The 20,866-nt window shown below is 36.6% G+C and overlaps 1 protein-coding gene across 2 annotated transcripts in view; it reads left to right on the plus strand.

Moving 5' to 3' along the window:
* Positions 1-20,866, plus strand: part of KNG1 (kininogen 1) — a 29,464-nt gene that overhangs the window by 7,953 nt on the left and 645 nt on the right. The window contains exons 5-10 of one of the 2 annotated variants that reach the window (XM_004745211.2): positions 474-581; positions 11,027-11,111; positions 11,792-11,961; positions 17,405-17,512; positions 17,630-17,716; positions 19,163-20,493. In XM_004745211.2, coding sequence (XP_004745268.1) covers positions 474-581; positions 11,027-11,111; positions 11,792-11,961; positions 17,405-17,512; positions 17,630-17,716; positions 19,163-20,029 — 1,425 coding nt within the window. In that variant the 3' untranslated portion in view covers positions 20,030-20,493. Of the gene's footprint in view, positions 1-473; positions 582-11,026; positions 11,112-11,791; positions 11,962-17,404; positions 17,513-17,629; positions 17,717-19,162; positions 20,494-20,866 lie in introns of those variants that run through there. The other variant, XM_004745212.3, reaches the window with a different exon arrangement.

Below are 20,866 nucleotides of genomic sequence, written 5' to 3' on the forward strand. Positions count from 1 at the left end.
TCCATTATGTCCATATCCAGCTGTATCAGGATGCAACTAGCCCAGGGTGAAGCAGGAGAAATTTTTCTGGCCTGGCAGTTTGGAAAACTGAGGCCCTACCTGGAAAGGGTGCCCAAGCTCGAAAGTCTTCTTCTCGATCTAGAAGAGCATTACTAATATTTCACAAAATTGATGGAAGCTTTTCTTCCTGCTGCCTAGCCGGGAAGTACTGCTAGGTCTTAGGGAGTTAGAGTAATTCCATATATACGTTGCTTTCTGTTGTTAGATGGGTAGGAGTGCAGGGGGTAGGTGTGATGTGGACAGAGTGAGAGGCATCCGTTTGCCGTTTATTCAGAAGTGACTTCTGCCTACTCACAATCATTGTTCATATCATCCACCACTTACGATATGCCAGGCAGTCTTCTCTGTGCCCCATAATGCTGTCAATGATGTTTAAACTGCCTTTTCAATATTTGCTCCCAAATTTGTTTCAGGTGGTATCCGGATGGAACTATGAAATTACTTACTCAATTGCGCAAACGAATTGTTCCAAGGAGAATTTTCTGTTCTTAACTCCAGACTGCAAGTCCCTTTTGAATGGTGTAAGTAGGCAAAACTCTCATTATGAAGTTCTTAGCACCTTGTGTCCAGTCTTTCCAGGTGGAGGAACGCTCAGCTGTGTAGGAAGTGTCAGTCACTAAAATGTTAGGTGCTATTTACTGATTCACATTCCCCCAGGAACTCCGAAGTTCACACACTGGTCACGCTGCTTTCCCACCTAGTTCAAGAATCTGCATGCCTAGCAGAGCACTTACAGATATAAGCAGGAACTAGGAGAGCCTGAGACCAGATGATGCCATGATCAAGTTTGTCTTTTCATGCCTTCAGTCTCCTGTGTCCTTTTCTTCCCCATGTGCTGTATATCCTTTCTCCCAATCTCTACTCAGAAGAGTCCCTCACTTCCAACTCGTTTTCTTACCTTTCCTCCCCTGCTTTTATCTCTAATGAACACATCCCAAGTCCCTATTCCTTAGTGACCCTTTCTGGGATGATATCCTGTTGTCTGAACCAAAACTATGTTAAAGGAGAGTATGTCGAGATGCAGGTTAAGATAGCCAAGGCATGGCTTCCTTGGGGATATGGGCATAGTAGTAGGAGACCATGCTTTAAGCAAGCCCTTTAACCAAGGAATTTGACTTCTAGAATTCCATTACATGGGAAGAAAATGAGAAATCCTGATAGCAATAATTTCAGCATTATTATTAATAGAACAACACTGGAAGTGACATATCTTCAACAGTAAGGAATGGTTAAGTAAATTACAGTGTATCTGTATAGTAGAATATATGCAGCTATTCAAATTGCATTTCTAGTCTTTAGTGACTTAGTAAAATGACTATAATATGTTAAATAAAAACCAAAAAAGTAGGGTACAGAACTATACAGACAGAGTCACTCAAATCTATAAAGTATAAAAGTATATAAGTATAAAAAATGATGAGAAGCTGGGGCTCCTGGGTGGCTCAGTCGGTTAAGTGTCTGCCTTAGACTCAGGATCGAGTCCACATCGGGCTCCTTGCTCAGTGGGAAGCCTGCTTCTCCCTCTCCCTTCTGCTCTCCCTGCTTGTGCTTTCCCTCTCTCTCTGACAAATAAATAAATAAATTTATAAAAAAAAGTGACAAAAAACTAATATGCCAAAACATAAAATATAGTTAACTTTTAGTTGGAAATTTTGGAGCTTTTTCTAATTCTTCATACTTTTTGGAACTCTTCAGTACTTTTTAAGGTCTTTGATGAAGTTTGTATTTATTTCTTAATTAGGAAAAGTTAAAAGGACAGCCTTAAGAGAGTGAAAAGACAATCCACAGAGTGGGACACAATAATCCCTTATTTGATAAGGGTTTAGTATGAAGAATATATTATTAAAAGCCCTTACATTGCCACAACAAAAAGACCACCCAATTTAAAAATGGGCAAAAGGATTCAATAGATGTTTCTTTCAAAAAGACATGCAAATGGGGGCACCTGGGTGGCTCAGTGGGTTAAGCCTCTGCCTTTCACTCAGGTCATGATCTCAGGGTCCTGGGATCGAGTCCCACATCAGGCTCTCTGCTCAGCGGGGAGCCTGCTTCCTCCTCTCTCTCTCTGCCTATCTGCCTACTTGTGATGTTTCTCTGTCAAATAAATGAATAAAATCTTAAAAAAAAAAAAGACATACAAATGGCCAATAAGCACACGAAAAGGTGCTCAACATGGTCAGCCATCAGGGGGATGTAAATATGAACCATACTGAGCTGCCACTTGACACCCAGAGGGTGGTTGTCATTTTTAATAAATTGGGAAATCATTTCTCATTTTTAATAATTGGGAAATAGCATGTATTGGGGAGGATGTGGAGAAATTGGGAATTTTGTATATTGCCAATGGGAACATAAAATGATGTAGCCACTGTGGGAAACAATTTGGCGCTTCCTCAAAAAGTTAAACATAGAATTACCACATGACCCAGCAACAGCAAGCCTAGGTGTATGTACCCAAACAAATTGAAAATGGAGACACAAACAGATACTTGCCTGGCAACATTCACTGCAGCATTATTCACACTAGCAGAAAGGTGGAAACAACACAAAGGCCCGTCAACAGATGAATGGGTAAACAAGATGGGATATATATATATAAAACAATGGAAAATTCTTAATCATAGAAAGAAATCCCAACACACACTACAACATGGCTAAACCTGGAAAATGTTATGCTAAGTGAAAGAAGCCAGACACAAGAAGACGCACGTTGCGTGATTCCACTTATATAATATTTAACCTATGCAAATTCATAGAGACAGAAGGTGGATTAGAGTTTATCAGGGACTGGAGGAGGGATAATGGGGATTTACTGTTTAATGGGTACAGGATTTGTGTTTGGGGTGATGAACACGTCTGCAAATTATTAGTGGTGAGGGCAGCACACCACTATGAATGTACTTAATGCCCTGAATTATACATTTTTAAATGGCTAAAATAGGAAATTTTATGTTGTAAGTATTTTAGCATAATAAAAAGCATAATATAAAAAGAAAAGGAGAGGAATCCTCTAAAAGCATAAGCTCTCACTACTGTTTCACTTTGTCAGTTTGATTCAAGTCCGGCCATTCAAGCATCTATGAACACCTCGTGCTCCTCTGTGTACTTAGTGGTGTGAAGGGACAGAAGCCTACAATGCTCTCTAGCCTCAGTTTTTCTGCATTGGCTTGTTAGAACCTCAGTTTAGTTTTCTCTTCACCCCCCAGAGAGACACAAGGGCGGGTGGGGGTCACAAAGCCAATCAGACTTTTGGAATAGCTTCTCTGAGCCTCCATGGCCTCGTTTGCAAAAGAGTGAAGAATAGCAACACCTGTCTCACAGATGGCTTAGCGTAGTTCAAGGGCATGAAACAGAAATGAAATGTTTTGCCCACAACTGGTATAGTGTAAAGCCTTGCTATGCAAAGTGTGTGGCAGTGAGTGGCAGAAACAGCATCACCAGGGAGGCTGTTGGAAAAGCAGGAGCTCAACTCCACTCCAGCTGATTCAGAATCTGCATATTAACAAGATTCTCTGGTAATTTATTTGTCTGAAAAGCACTGATTTGAGAGGTTTCATAAATAATTTTCGGGCCACTTTGCATACTAAAATCACTCTGCTAGCTTTAAAAAACACCTATTCCCAGGTCATTCACCCAGACCTTCTGATGTAATTGTTCTGGGTTGGGTCCCTAGAATCAGAATGATCTAGAAGCTTCTCAGGTGAACCAAATATACTGATAGAATTCAGAACCTTTGGGCTACTTCTCCCCATCTGAAATTAAGGTATTCTAAGTCTGATGTTCCCTGTATCTTTCAAAAATATGACATTATATATGTATGTATTATATATATGTAAATAATATGTATGTATATGTGTGTATATATGTATATATATACATATATACATATTATATATATTATGTATATATTATATATATTATATATATAAAAGGCATTTTATATATATATATAAAATATATATAAAATATAATATATATATATAAAATGTATATATATAATGTAAAATATATATATATATAATGTATATATAAATGTAAAATATAATATAATATATATAATGCCTTTATATATATATAAAATATATATAAAATATATATAATATATACATAATATATATAATATACATATGTATATTATGTATTATATACATATACATATGTATATTATATATTATTATATATAATATATATATTAATATATATATGTATATTATATATTATATATATAATATATATATTATATATTATGTATATAATATACATATACATATGTATATTATATATAATATATATATATATATATATATATATATATATATTATATAATATACATATATGTATATGTATATTATATATATATAATGTATATATATATATAATGTATATATAATGTATATATACATTATATACATATATGTATAATATGTATACATATTATATATGTATAATATGTATACATATAATATATATATATTATATATATTTATTATATATTATAATATACATATGTATATTATATATATACATACATATATAATATACATATGTATATTATATGTATATATATACATATATATATATATATATACATACATATATAATATGTATATTATATATATATGTATATATATACATATAATATACATATGTATATTATATATGTATGTATATATATAATATACATATGTATATTATAATATATAATAAATATATATTATATATTTTAATAAATATATATTATATATTTTAATAAATATATATTATATATATTATATAATATATAATAAATATATATTATAATATATATAATATATAATATATATATAATAATATATTATATATATATTATTAATTATATATATTATATATATATTATATATTATAATATACATATGTATATTATATATTATATATTACATATATACATATAATATAATATATAATATACATATATATTATATATATTATGTATATATGCATATAATATGTATGTATATGTATAATATGTATACATACATACATACATATATATTCCTATTTTGGAAATATACATGTATAGAAAACTTTAAGAAAATGCAAAAACAGAGAAAAAAATAGAAAAATATAATACTGAACCACACATGCCCAAACATCCAAAGACATCTTAGAGTATTTCTCCTCCTTTCATTTTTGTAAGGCATACAGACAATTTTTGGTAATTTTTTTGTCTTTTAATAGTTGTATTTATTTTACATGCTACATTTTTCCCCTAAATATTTTCCTATGCCATTAAAACTCTCAATAAACTTCTTTTTAAATAACTGGAATATTCTAGTGAGTATACCATAGATTATTTTCTAATTACTTTTCTTTTTCTGGACATTTGGTTTCTTCCTATTTTTATTATAATTAATAACTCACCAAACATTTTTTAGAATAAACTTCTTTCTGTAGATTATTTTGATAGATTATTTTCTAATTACTTTTCTTTTTCTGGACATTTGGTTTCTTCCTATTTATATTCTGATAGATTATTTTCTAATTACTTTTCTTTTTCTGGACATTTGGTTTCTTCCTATTTTTATTATAATTAATAACTCACCAAACATTTTTTAGAATAAACTTCTTTCTGTATTCGGCATTTTGTTCCCTCAGAATAAACTCTCCACTTTACGCATAGTATAAGATTGTATAGATTCTCTTAAAACTCTTATCTAAAGAAAGAACAAAGATGGAAGTATCATAGTTCTTCATAGTTCTTGATTTACTACAGAGCTTTACTATAAAGCTATAGTAATCAAAGTAGTATGGTACTGGCATGAAAACAGACAGAGACCAATGGAGCAGAATAGAGAGCCCAGAACAAACCGCGCTTATGTGGTGATCTCTGACAAAGGAGATAAAAATTTACAGTGGGCAAAAGACAGTCTCTTCAACCAATGGTGTTGGGAAAACTGGACAGCAACAAGCAAAAGAAGAAAATTGGACCACTGCCTTATGTCATAAACAAAATAAATTCAAAACGGACTAAAAAGTTGAATGTGAGACCTGAAATCATTATGCTTGTAGAAGAAAACAGAGACCGCTCTTTGATGTCCGTTTTAGAAATGCCTTTTTGGATCAGTCTCCTCAGGCAGGGGCAACAAAACTAAAATAAGCAAATGAGATTATATCAAAATTAAAAGCTTCTGCACAGTGAAGGAAATCATCAACAAAAAAAAGTAGGCTACTGAATGGAAGAAGATATTGGCAAATCACACATCTGTTAGTGGGTTAGTGTCCAAAATATATAAAGAAATGACACAAATCAACACCAAAAAAAGAAATAATCCAATTTAAAAATGGGCAGAGGACATAAACCGACATTTTTCCAAAGAAGACACACAGATGGCCAACACATACATAAAAAGAAGCTCAGCCTCACATCACTCATCATCAGGAAAGTGCAAATAAAACCACAATGAGGTATCTCACACCTGTCAGATTCACTAGTATCAAAAAAAAGCTAAAAAATAACAAGTGTTATTGCTGAGGAGAAAGGGGAACCTTGGTGCACTGTGGGTGGGGGTGGGGATGTAAATTGGTACAGCTGCTATGGAAAACAGTATCTTTTTTTTTTTTTTTTGAAAACAGTATCTTTTAAAAAATATTGAATCACTATGATGTACACCTGAAACTAATAAGATATTATAACTATACTTCAATTTTTCCCAAAAGCTCTTAAAACTCTTGATATATATATAAATCGTTTGTTGAATGCATCAATTTAAATTCTATCAGCAATGTATACTCCTGATAGAATTCAGTATTAAAAAAACAAAACAAAACAAAACAAAAAACCTGGCTGGATCAATTGGTAGAGCATGAGACTCTTGATTTTGGGGTCATGAGTTCAGGCCCCCACCTTGGGGCGGAGTTTACTTAAAAAAAAAATGTGAATTAAAAAGTCATGAAGGTTAAAAAAAAAAACTTAGCTAGTTTCATAGACAAAAGCCTTTTTAGTTTTCATTTTATCAGTGTAGTTAATATGCATTTATTTAGCCAATATGTTTTCATAGATTTGTTGGAAATTTATGGGTTGAATTTATAAATTGTCTTCTATATTCTTCGCCCATTTGTCTTTGGAATAAATCTTAAAGATTTGGAAAGTCATATTTCTATAGTAAATGTATCAGTGCTTTGTCATATCTTCTCAGATGTTTACTTTTTAATTTTCATTATAGTATTTCTGACTTACAAATAGATTTTTTTTTACAGGTGGCCAAATCTACCAATATTTTCATTTGAAATTTTCCACCATTTGCACAGCAGTCACTTTATTTTTTTTTTCTAGTTTGTCTATAGTCAGTATTTTATAACGTAAGTTTCAATCCTATCTGGAATTAATTTTGATGTATCTCGTGATTTTTTTTCAATTTTTTAAGAGAATAACCAGAAATTGCAACAGTCTTTCCTGCTACATAAATTAATGACAACTTTTATTCCATAGCAGTCTTGTCCAAAAAAATGTGTTCTCTGTTTTTGTATCAAAACTACCATGTTTAAACAACCATAGGTTCATAGAAAGTTTAAATATGTGATTTATTATCCAGTGTTTATATCTTCAAAACCAACCTTAGAAAAAATTTGTGAGAAAAACTTACATTCTCACATATTGGGATTCCATTACATGTCTAAATTAATTTGAGGAGAACCCATATGTACTCTCATTTAGTCTTTTTAGTCCAGAATTTGGTATACATCTCAATTTAGACAAAGTTTCATTTTATATTTCTAAAGTTGTGGGATTTTCTTTATAAATATCCATAATATTGCTCACTAAGGCTATTTTTAAGTTTCGTTTTGGGTTTTGTTTTTGTTTTTGTTTTTGGTTATTGCTATGAGGAATTAGATCCTTTTGTTTTTATTTTCTTCTCTTTTTAATAAATTATTGTTAGAAATGTATACTTTTTATGCATTTTTCTTACATCCAGCAACTCTGCTGAATTTTCACTAGCTTTTAGAGCTTTTCATTGATTCTTTTGATTGCTCTTGATATACAATAATATCTTATGCAAAAAATACTTTTATTTTCTTTTCTGATGCTCAATTTTTTGTTCAATGTCTTAATGAATTGACCCAAACAGACATAATTTTTGAAGTAACAGTGATCCAACACCATCATGTTTTATTCCTGATTTTATTGGGAAAGTCTCAAAGTGTTTGTCATTATGTATTATATGTGCTGTGGGTTCCAGGTAGGCATTCTTTGTCATGTTAAGGAAGCATCCTTACATTCCTGTTCTTTTTTTTTTTTTTTTTTTTTAAAGATTTTATTTATTTATTTGACAGAGAGAAATCACAAGTAGATGGAGAGGCAGGCAGAGAGAGAGAGAGGGAAGCAGGCTCTCTGCTGAGCAGAGAGCCCGATGCGGGACTCGATCCCAGGACTCTGAGATCACGACCTGAGCTGAAGGCAGCGGCCCAACCCACTGAGCCACCCAGGCGCCCTACATTCCTGTTCTTTAAAGAGTTTTGTTCTTTTTGTTTTGTTCTTAAATAAGGAATTGGTATTGAATTCAGCAAATGGTTTAGAACAGATATTAAAATGTCATATTTTGTTTTCCCAATTTGTTTTTTAAGGATTTTTTATTCTTTTGAGAGAGAGAGAGAGAGAGCCAGAGAGAGCATGCGCACAAGCAGGGGGAGGGGCAGTGGGAATGGGAGAGGCAGACTCCCTGCTGAGTATGGAGCCCGACACAGGGGCTCAGTCCCAGGACCCTGAGATCATGACCTGAGCCAAAGGCAGAAGCTTAACCATCTGAGCCACCCAGAAGCCCCTGCTTTCCTAATTTAATCTGTTATGTTGTTTAGACTGCTTTCCTAAAGTAATCTTTGGGTTCCTAAACTAAACTCTATTCGTTTAGTTTAATTACTTTTTAGATCTATGTTTGGATTCTATTTCTAATTTAGGAATTTGACATCTATATTTAAAAGTGAAAGGGCTTTAACAGTTTTCTCTGTGTGTGTATGTACATTCTATTTTTTCAGGTTTTGATATCAGGATTAGAATTTTATAGAATGAAAATAGTTTGCCACTGTTTTAGTTTCTTTCTTTTTCTTTTTTTTTTTTTTTTTGTCAGAGAGAGAGAGAGAGAGCGAGCACAGGCAGACAGAGTGGCAGGCAGAAGCAGAGGGAGAAGCAGGCTCCCTGCCGAGCAAGGAGCCCGATGTGGGACTCGATTCCAGGATGCTGGGATCATGACCTGAGCTGAAGGCAGCTGCTTAACCAACTGAGCCACCCAGGCGTCCCACCACTCTTTTAGTTAAGTTTATTTTTTTAGTAATCTCTACACTCAACATGGGGCTCAAACCCAAGACCCTGAAATCAAGAGTCACATGTTCTACCCACTGAGCCAACCAGGCACTTCTGCCACTATTTTCTATATTCAGAAACAGCTTATACAACATGGAAATATATATACTTCTTTAATTTTTAAAATGATTCATCCATAAAACATCTATATTGTTTGGAGGTGAGAAGTGGAATGCAGTTAAGAGGAATAACATCCTCTCCTTCCAGTCATTCATCTATTCAAGTCTTCTTGTTTTTAAGTCAGTTGGTTAATTATAATGTTCAGAAAATTATCTATTTCTTTGGAATTTAAATTATCACACACTTGTTCATAATATTCTCTTATATTTTTATACTTCTCTGTACACTTTGCTCTGTTGCCTTTTTTTGTGCTTGATTTTTTTCCTCACCCCAAGAGCGATCTTTTGAGTTTATTTTTTAATGCTAATGCTGTTTTCTAACTTCTCAGTATTGCTTTTACCTTCATTGTTTTCTCCTTCTTATTTTCCTGGAGACTGTTCATTATTCTTTTTCTTGAACTTCTTGAGATAAATACGTAGATTTAGGAATGTTTTGTTTTGTTTCTTGCCTCTTTAAATTACAAAAGCATATAAAGCCACAAGTTAACTTTAAATGGCACTCTGGCAATAGGATATGGAATTTTCATTTTTGTTTTATCTTTTATTTCTTTCCTTATCCAAGGAACCCTAACTAGTTAGCCAAGTGTGTTTATATTTCCAAGTAGTTCATTTTTATTTACTTATTTGGTTAAACATGTAAATAATGTAATATTAATTTTCAGGGAGGTTTTTTTTTTTCCTTTTGATGTTGAGGCCAAAGAACATGGCCTGTATTATATTTGATTTGATAAATTTATTGTGGCTTTTTTATGGCCCAGTGTGGAAGTGATTAAAAATTTTGTACCATACTTATGAAAGTGTCATTTTAAATCATGTGTATCATATGGAAATGTGATTTAACTAGATATTTATTATATTATTCAAGTCTTCTATTACCTTATTTATTTTTTAATCCATCTGGCCTGTCTTCAATTTATAGTTGTATGTTTTATTTCTCACCACAATGATTTCTATCCATTTCTATTCCTATATGTTTCCTGCTTTCTGTATCTTGATTCTGGGCTTCTAAACTATATCTTTTATGTAAATAAAATAATCTTCATACTACCTTTATGAGTTTTTGTTACCTTGAATTTTACTTTTTCCAATATAATTTTTTTGTCGTATTTGCCTCATATAACTTTGCTCACCCATTATATTTAAACTTTATCTTTTTTATTATAAGATAGTATATTTGAAGATGTAATACCTTAATTTTGTTTTTAGATTAACCTAAAATTCATTACCTCTCTTAAAGAAAATTTTATCTGTTCACTTTTATGGTTATTATTTCTACACTGGGTATTCTCTTCATCTTGGTTCATGTTTCTGTGGGTTTGTGCCTATGTGCTTATTGTTGATGCTCTTAGCTGTCTTCTATTCCCTCTTCACAATCAGACTATGTTTTGTTTTCATTTTCTACATGATGATTTGTAAAGTCAACATCCTATCTTTAGTTTTACAAGTTGATTACTTTAAAGGTTCTTAAAAATGTTCTTACTTTCTGTACCCATATACTTTTTTAAAAAACCAGGATATTGGTGAATGTACAGATGAGGCATATGTGGATCCTCAGCTGAGAATTGCTTCTTTCTCGCAGAAGTGTGACCTCTATCCAGGTATGACGTGATACATGTTAGTGCTCTACTAGTGCCTCTTGGCCCCTGACAACGGGCTAGGTCTTCTCACAGGAATTGTGTTTTAGTTTCCATGATATGCCACCAAGTCTGTAATATCAGTAGACCTTCCCAAGAACAACTTACCCTGTCTCTGCCCAGTTGGGCGGTGACAGGTGCAGGTGACACTGCTCTGTAAGTAGCCAGAAGGGAATATGGTGATGACAAGGGGAAATGGGTGGCCTCTGGGTACAACACCAAGAGTTGGCTTTTCTCACTCTTGGAAGTTAGTCGTGTGCATTTCATGGTGAGAAGCATTATGGAATCTGCCTGCTCACCAGAATCATAGGACTTAAAGTTTCCCACTTAGAGAGTCATTCCTTTAAGTTAAGCATTGTTCTTTATAGGTGGTTCCATCAAGATGCAAAAACTTGGGAAAAATACAGCAGATTGATTGTGCCACTAACACCTACTGGTTGAATGTTTTCTTAAACACACTTGGCTCTGAGAAGAGAAAAAGCGGAGAGGCCAGAAGATGTGCAGACAACTTCTGCTCGCTCACTGCTGAGCCTTGGGCTGTCACATGGCCCTCTACAAATAGATGCTAGGTCATGTACAGGAGAGCTACTCGGCTAGACTTTTCCTTCTGCTGCACACACTAATTTGAAACGTGTTTCTTTCAGGGGAGGATTTTGTACAACCTTCCCAGATTTGCACTGGCTGCCCCAAAGACATCCCTGTCAACAGCCCAGAGCTGGAGGTGCCTCTGAATCATTCGATCGCAAAGCTTAATGCAGAGAATAACGGAACTTTCTATTTCAAGGTTGACAAAGTGAAAAGTGCAACAGTACAGGTCTGTAAAGTATGCTACAAAAAGAGTGATATTATAGCCTAAGTGTGACTTGCTGACTAATTTTGCCATTGTCCTTGGTTCTGCATTGGGAACCAGCATACCCAGGGAATAGGATTTGGGAGATCTGAATTTCAAGTGCCAACCTCCCTGCATTCTTTGTGTATGATCTTGGAAAAGTCATTTAGAACATGTTCTCCATTTTCTGTCTGTAAAGGATGGGGTGAGGATCAAATACGAACATATCTCAATCACTTTTCAAACTCCAAAGTGCTCTATAAATATTTGCAACTATTACATAATTAGCAAAATGCAGTGCCTGGAAAAGCAAGACTTACTCTCTGCCTTTCTAGATTCATTCTCATAGCATCACTTAGTGCCTTGGGCTTGGCCCCATTTTTCTGTCTTTGTCCAGATTCTTCTGACTCATCTTCATGTCATTTCTCCCCTGCCTTGGGTGCCCTTCCCTCTTTCAGATGTACCCTCTGGGGATTCATCTCTCTTTCCATGCCTTGTCAGGAAAGGCTGAGGGGTGTCCTATTCCAGGGGGTCAGGAGAGACCCAGCTCTACCACAGCACCACCACTGTCCTGGGTGACCCTGGAGTCACTCAGACTCACTCAGCCCTATGGCTCCATCTGAAAAAACGAGTGGCTGGCTTAATAGAACCCAGATTCCTTCTACTCCAGAAGCCTATAACCAATGTATTCATGGAGAGAGTCCTATGATACACCTCAAAACTGACTTCCCTAAATGCAAGCTAAAGAAAAGTAATCAAAATAGAACCAAACTGTTATAACAAACCAACATGATCTTTATAATCTGGTGAAAGAAATAGCACTAAAAAAAATTCATACTTTGGCTCAGTACTAAGCCAAATTTCTAATTTCTAGAAATATAAACTAGAAGGAGTATTTATATACAGTGATATTCATCGTAGCTTTAACTGCAACACCCCCCCAAAAAAGATAAACTGTCAAAACGATCAATAATCTAGAAATGATTCACTATGTCTGACATTCTTACAATAGAGTATTTTTAAGCAGCAATTTGAAAGCATCTTTGTGAGGCATTCTTGGTGTGGGCAATGACTCCTGCTAAAATATGCAGGGAAAAACAAGAGGCCATAAACTGAACATACATTCTGTCCTCAACTGTGTTATTAAAAAGTACAGAATACAATACTGAAAAGAGACAAAGCTCGCAGACTATTCACAGTGGTGGTTTTTTTGTTTTGTTTTGTTTTTAGGTGACAGGACAATGGACTATTTATGTTCATCTTTCCAATTTCCTGTTCTAGTTTTTTTTTTTTTTTAAGATTTTATTTATCACAAGTAGGCAGAGAGAGAGGAGGAAGCAGGCTCCCTGCTGAGAAGAGAGCCCCATGCAGGGCTTGATCCCAGGACCCTGAGATCATGACCTGAGCGGAAGGCAGAGGCTTAACCCACTGAGCCACCCAGGCGCCCCTCCTGTTCTAGTTTTAAGAAAACCTCTAAACAAACAGCATGAAAGTAAACCAAACCTGACCCTTTGTCCCCTACTCAGGCGCTTGCTCCTGTCCCCAAGGCCGGCCCCCTCCTCCTGGTCTCACCAGCGCGTGCCTGGCACGGGGTTCCCTCCGGGAAGACGAGAGAGAATCCCCGCCACTTCTGTTTGTCAGCTCTCCCTGGCGCTCCACCTCTCCGCGTTGCTGGGACCATCCTTTGTTCTTCACGAAGCAGGAGTCGTGCAGTGCCTGCCATTTCTTTCGGGTCCGAGATTTGCTGTCGGGAAGAGAACCACTCATTCCCAAGTGTGACTGTCTAGTCCTCTCGATCGCTCTAGTTCCCTCTGTAAGGTAGCCAATGCGCTCTCCAGCGTGCATGCGGGTTTGTTTACGCTAAGAATGAATGCCGGGGAACCACAGTAGGTAATGCTGTGTGAATGGAAGGCAACTGACAGCCCTCCGTTGCCAGATCGAGCTGGAATATCGTGAAGATTTCAAACTTACTTTTCAGGGACGATGCCTTACTGATGCCTGTGTTGAAAGAGAGAGCAATTTGACTGCTCGAGGATAGATACACAGGGCAGCGTTGGTGGAAGCAGCCCCTTTACTAAAAAACTCGATTTATCATAAGATGATTTTGTTAAGAGCCACGCTCCATATGACCAATCTGCCAGATTGCTAGAGATTTCTTTTCCAGTTTTAGTCTTGCCTTGGCTTTGCATGTTTAGTCCTGTGTGGGTGCATATCTATTCATATTTCAGAAACTGAGAACTTCTTAAATCCTCCATTTTTCAGTTGTGAATGGTTGTGATTTCTGTCACATGCCCGTTATTTTGCCCCACTCCTGCTGCTGCTGTCCGCCCCCCCCCCCACCCGCCCCATCAGCATTCCTCCCTGCCTCTGCTCAGATGAGTGTACATCAAGGATCCGTGTGTGTGCACTGAGGAGGTTCTCCTTGGACAAAATCTTGGAAATGTCAAGGAATAGGTATAGGTATATGTCTAAGACTGAATGCAAATGGCTGAATGACAAAATTATTTGCAATGATGCTAATGTACATTCACACCAACTGGGTATAAGACACTGATGATCTCGAATTCTACTCCTCCCAGCGGTGATCAAAGCTGCATGTTCCCCAGTCCTGGCCAACAGCAGGCATCATCACTGGCTTCCATCTCTGCCAACATGGAAGATTAAAAAGGATGTTGCGTTGCTTTTTAAATGTGCATATCCTTGGTTATTAATGAAGTAAACTTTTTTTTTTCCCAGGATAAATGATCATTTTAACTTCTTTCCTAAAATACCTGTTCATGTCCTTTCCACATTTGTTTTGGCATTGGGCTTTTTATTGATCCTACATTATGTTTTTCCCCAATTGCCTTGCTACTTTGCTTACTGTGATTTTGAGAATCAGTTTTCATTTTTGTCAAGTCAAATTTAGACATTTTCCCCTCCCTTTAGGTTTTCTTCTGCTCTTCACCTAAGAAAGGGCTTCCTCATCCCTAGATGTGATGAATATTTATATCTGTTTGGCTCATTAATTTTAATTTTCAAACATCATTAGAACTTATATTGCTATATATATAGCATTCTCTATTTTAAAAACAAAACTTGGACAGGATGGATTTTAGCAGGGAAGACTACTGGTAAGAATGACACCTGTCATTCTTAGTAGGTGATGATGGTGATAAAGGACATGACCTTGAGGTCCTCAAACAGAAGATGGCATTAGGTCTCCATTCCTCTGGACCCTGAATACAACTAAGCTTCCAGCTGTCATTTAATTATGTGTTGTCAACTTCTTTTTTTTAAAAAAGATTTTATTTATTGGACAGACAGAGATCGCAAGTAGGCAGAGAGGCAGGCAGAGAAAGAGGAAGGGAAGCAGGCTCCCTGCTAAGCAGAGAGCCCGATTCTGGGCTTGATTCCAGGGCCCTGAGATCATGGCCTGAGCGTAAGGCAGAGGCTTTAACCCACTGAGCCACCCAGGTGCTGTCAACTTTCTTAGGCAACATCATATTGATCAACTCTAAGGCCAAAAAATTGGATTAAAGTATTACCTGAAATGAGCCAGAAAATTTATGATCACCAAAGTATAGATGTTAAAACACTCTTAGAAACTTCCTCCCTACTTACACATACATTTGGAGTTTTAAAAGTTAATTATGATATTTCTCTTAATATTTTAACTATACTTACCCAGCAAGACAATACCAAGAAAGAAGGAAGAGGAACTTAGTTCTTCCTACAACTCTACCTTCCTCACTTGCCTCCCATCTTGCTTTTCCTGTGTTTCTACAAAATATAAAGAGATAGGGAAGATGTTAAGTTTTGCTTTTACAAATGGGATTGTACTATCACCCTATAACTTTATTTTTTCCAAAAATGGTCTTCCTTCTAGGTCAACAGATATGTATGATGTATTCTCTTGACAGCTACATAATCTCTCTCTCTCTCTCTCTCTCTCTCAAACACACACACACACACAAACACACACACATGCACACACACGTACACAGTCTGCTTAGACTACCATAGTAAAATAGCAAAGTTTGGGTGATTTAAACAATAGGAGTTTGTTTCTCATAGTGCTAGTAGCTTAGGAGTCTAAAAGTCAACCAATTCGGTTCCCTGGCGAAGGCTCTCTTCCTGGCTTGCAGATGGCCACCTTCTTGCTGTGTCAACTTCAGAGAGAGCAAGTGAGCTCCGGTCTTATGAGACCTTTCTAAAGACACTTCTTTAAGGATACTAAGCCCATTATGAGGGTACCAACATGACCTTATCTAAATCTAACTACCTCCCAAAATATCTATCTTCCAATACCATCACATTGGAGGTCAGGACTTCAATATACAAGTTTGGTGGGGGACATAGTCAGTTCATCACACACACACACATACACACACACACACACACACAAATCCTAGAATTAAATACCAAATAACTTGATCTAGAAACGACATCACCTTCTTAACATATAATTTAGAAACATTTTTATCAAGTGTATTTTTCAGGGTAGAAGAAATATAAGATATGGCATTTTTAAAAGACTTAAAAAGTCATCCCTGGGATTTTTTTTAATATTTTATTTATTTATTTGACAGAGAGAGAGAGATCACAAATAGGCAGAGAGACAGACAGAGAGAGAGATGAGGAGAAGCAGGCTCCCCGCTGAGCAGAGAGCTCCATGCGGGACTCGATCCCAGGCCCCTGGGATCATGACCTGAGCCGAAGGCAGAGGCTTAACCCACTGAGCCACCCAGGCGCCCCCATCCCTGGGATTTTTACTGAAGTCACAGTAGTTTAAAAAAATGAGATTAATTTCTTAAATAAATAAATGAGGTGTGCCTCTTCTAGACCAAAACAAAACAAAACAAAAAAAAAAACACACAAACTGCTTAAAGGAAGACAACATGATTAAAGACAAATGATTAAAGTTGTTGCTAAAGATTAAAATATATTCTTAATGTAAAAAAGAAAGAGGAGAAAGCTCAAAAATCCCAATATTTTTCTAATCAAATAATTGTATAGTGGTAACAACTCAGTATTTCTCTAACATAAGATTTGGCAGGATGATAAGACATTTCAAAGAAAATATTTAAGTTTTTCTTCCTACTTTTCTTAGATTCTATTACAACTTGAGCCCTTGAATTATTCATGAATTTTGCAGCTGTCAAACAATAAAATTCAGGAAAATATAAAAATAGAAATTATAGCTTGCTTCCCCACCTCCCCATTTAGAAAGGGAAATGAGACCGACCAGTCATGAGCCAAATATTTTTCACATGCATACAAATTGAAAGTTCTGTTGTCAAACATTTGTACTTTTCTGTGTAACTCTCATTTGTTCAGTATATAATTAAAATGTCAATATTCTCCCCCAAAAGTTCTTAGGGTAAAAACATAGGATGTATTATATAGTATTAATTAAGCTCCTACTTTGTGCTAATTAATTATCCAGGTGGTAGCTGGAGAGAAATTTTCAGTTGAGTTCACAGCCAGGGAAACCATGTGTTCCAAGGAAAGTAACGAAGAGCTGACAGAAAGTTGCCAGATCAATAAATATGGAGTGAGTAATAATACAACTATATACCTGTTCTCTGGAAAACTTTTTGATGTTTTATACTTGTTTAAGCGTCTCATGAATAACACTGTTCTCTCTTTTGGCTTCTGTTTTCATGGATAGCAAGCCCTAGAATGTAAAGCTGAAATTTTTGTGATACCTTGGGAGAAAAAAATTTACCCTACTGTCAACTGTCGGCCTCTGACAAAGGTATGATTCTAATTACAGTCAGCTCAGGTCAATTTTGCTCATTCTGAAAAGTCATAGATGGAGGTTGAATATGAGCCATTATTTAAATGAACTGGGAGACTATCTTCTTAAAATGAGGGAAAACGCTCACATTTCTGTGCTGACCTCTTTATGGCCTGAGACGCAAGAGCAGCAGTCCTCATAATTACTTGGCCGTGCCTTGTCAGCATCCCACAGGCAGGGGGCCCTCTCTTGGGGAAGGGCAAATGCTACTGTGGAGGGCTCACGCCAAAGCTGTGCACTTTCAAGGTGTGCCTGAGAGGAGCCCCAGCTCTCCCATGCCCACTGCTTACAGCCAAGGAGCTCTGGAGAAATGCAGATCTCAGCCCCCTCTGCACATCTGTTGACTTAAAATCTGCATTTTTGACATGATCGCTGGGTGGGGGGAAGTCATACCCATGTTCAAATTCAGGAAGCATTTCTTTGCATCATTTTTTAAAAATTTTTAAAAGATCCCTGGGAGGTAAGTAAAACTTTCCCTGTTTTCAAGGATGGCATACTAAAAATTACAAAAATGCTAAGAGTGCACCAAGTGCACTCTCTATCCCAGGCCCTGTACTGAGAACATCACACCTATTTCCCTCATGACCCCTCTGTGAGGAAGGTGCTGTTGTTATCCTATTTACAGATAAGAAAAGTGAAGCTGGTGATGCTTGGATTCAAATCTAGATCAAATCAGAGCCCACCCTTTTCACTATGATGCTGATTCCTAGCAGGTTCTGACTTGTTTGCCTCCCCAAACCATGCCCTTTGTGCCACCAGACACTGCCTCTGACCAGCACATTCTCACAGTAGTGAAAATGTAGAGGAAATAACCCACAAGATCATATCTTCAGTGCAATTTGCCCCTTTTTACTTTTTTCTGATTTAGGATTTTGCCATGTGTCAGTATGTTATAGTCCAGCTGAAACATTATACAAAGACTGAGTTTCAAGCTGGTAACACTGCACTGCTAATGTGTTTTAATCCAACAAAGTAGTTGTGGATATATGCTCCCTAGATATTCAGCTCATAAAGCCAGTTAGGGCCTTTCAGGATAAAAACAATAATTGTGCTAATATAAACAGTATCAATGAATAAATAATATGCCATAGTTTTATGAAACCATTGACTTAGAAGATACCCTATACATTGTTCAGTACCACCACCCAATGTTTCCCAACAAAGGAAAAAACTCTCCAGCTTAGAGTACTAAGAACAATAATCAATACCCACAAATTATAAAATCAATCAAAAGAGGAAAAAATATTCATTATCATCCTCTCTGGAATATTAATAGAGTATTTAAAGTCTGGTAGATAGGTCTTATTGTAAACTAAGATAGCATTGCCAGGATTCAGTCCCTTCTTTCTTCATGGATAGTATGGTTTTCACAGTAATGCATTCATCTTAATATTTCCTGTTTAGATCATATTGATGAAAAGGCCTCCAGGTTTTTCACCTTTCCGATCAGTACCCATGAAGAAAATAGAAGAAGGAACAACTGTAAGTCCACCCCACGCTTCCATGGCATCTGTACAAGATGAAGAGCAGGATTCAGGAAAAGAACAAAGACCTACCCATGGGCATGGCTGGGGCCATAGAAAGCAAATAAAACATGGCTTTGGCCATGGGCATAAACATGAGCATGACCAAGGCCATGGGTACCACAGGGGACATGACCTTGGCCACGGACATCAGAAGCAACATGGTCGTGGCCATGGCCAACAAAAGCAACATGGCCTTGGCCATGGACATCAATGGGAACTTTACTATGACCCTGAACACCAAGGGAGACATGGCCTTGGCCATGGACATCACAGGGGACGTGGCCTAGCCCAGGGACATACACATGAGCATGGCCAAGGCCATGGAAAATATAAAAATAAAAGAAAAGACAATGGAAAGCATAATGGTTGGAAAACAGAGCATTTGGCAAGTTCTTCTGAAGATAGTGCCACCTCTTCTGCAGAGACACAAGAGAAGACAGAAGAGCCAACACCCTTCCCTTCCCTAGCCCAGCCAGGGATAGCAGTTACCGTGCCTGACTTTCAGGACTCAGATCTCATTGCAGCCCTGACGCCTAACCCACCATCTCCCACAGAGAGGGATGATGATTGGATCCCTGACATTCAGATACAGCCAAATAGCCTTTCATTTAACCTGGTATCTGACTTGCCAGAAAAAACTTCCCCCAAATGTCCTGGACGCCCTTGGAAGCCAGTTAATGGATTGAATCCAGCTGTGGAAGTGAAAGAATTTCATGATTTTGATCTTACTGATGCTTTATATTAATTTATGTAGACATGAGTCTTAACACTTGATCATTACTCCTCCCCATTGTCTAAATATCCTGATATAATGCACCAAAAGCCCCGAAGCTTCAGAACAGCCTAGAGAGAAGGGGTGAGATGCCCAGTGGGACACTGTCAATCTCTATGGACAACATAAAGCTGTGTACAGAATCCTAAATCCCCTCTGGGTCTTCCTCCCAAGACTTCTTTACTACCACCGAAAATGGACAAACTCATGTGCCTTACAGCCTACCGCAATTGGTACAACAAATGTGTGCCTTAACAAATGTGTACCATAAAATGTATGTCATCAACTTTCATGCAAAGATTCTTGACATTCTGAATAAACTGTGGCATGTGGTCCCTGAACACATGTGAAAATAAGGGAAGTCAAGAGACTAAATGCTGCACTTCTTAATGGGAAAAAAATATATAACAATAAAACCTCCAGAGGTTAAAGAGACAAGAAAGAAAGACAGATCGGCCCAAGAGAGGACAGGGGGAAGTAAACTGATTGACTTTCAGTTTCTAGAATGACTAGTATGTCAAATAGTCACTCCCACTTGACAAAGCTGTCCTGATAATTCTCTTTCTGGGTGAGAGGGTTTCTTGTCAGTCAGTCATTTCTGTTTGCTCACGAAGTACCCTTTGCAACAGGGCTTTCACATGGGAGTTTTGTTTGTTTATTTGTTGCCTGGGCTACACTGAGTAATCCTGGGCTTTTAGCAACTCTGAGTTTAACGATAAGGACAGAAAGCAGAGGAAGTAATATCGAGGCAGTCTTGCCTTCAGTATTTGACAAGGGTATATCCTGAGATGGGATGCAAAGTTCATTCAG

This window comes from Mustela putorius, unplaced genomic scaffold (genome assembly GCF_011764305.1).
Source record: "Mustela putorius furo isolate JIRA1106 unplaced genomic scaffold, ASM1176430v1.1 tig00003834_pilon_pilon_pilon, whole genome shotgun sequence".
Taxonomy (NCBI): domain Eukaryota; kingdom Metazoa; phylum Chordata; class Mammalia; order Carnivora; family Mustelidae; genus Mustela; species Mustela putorius.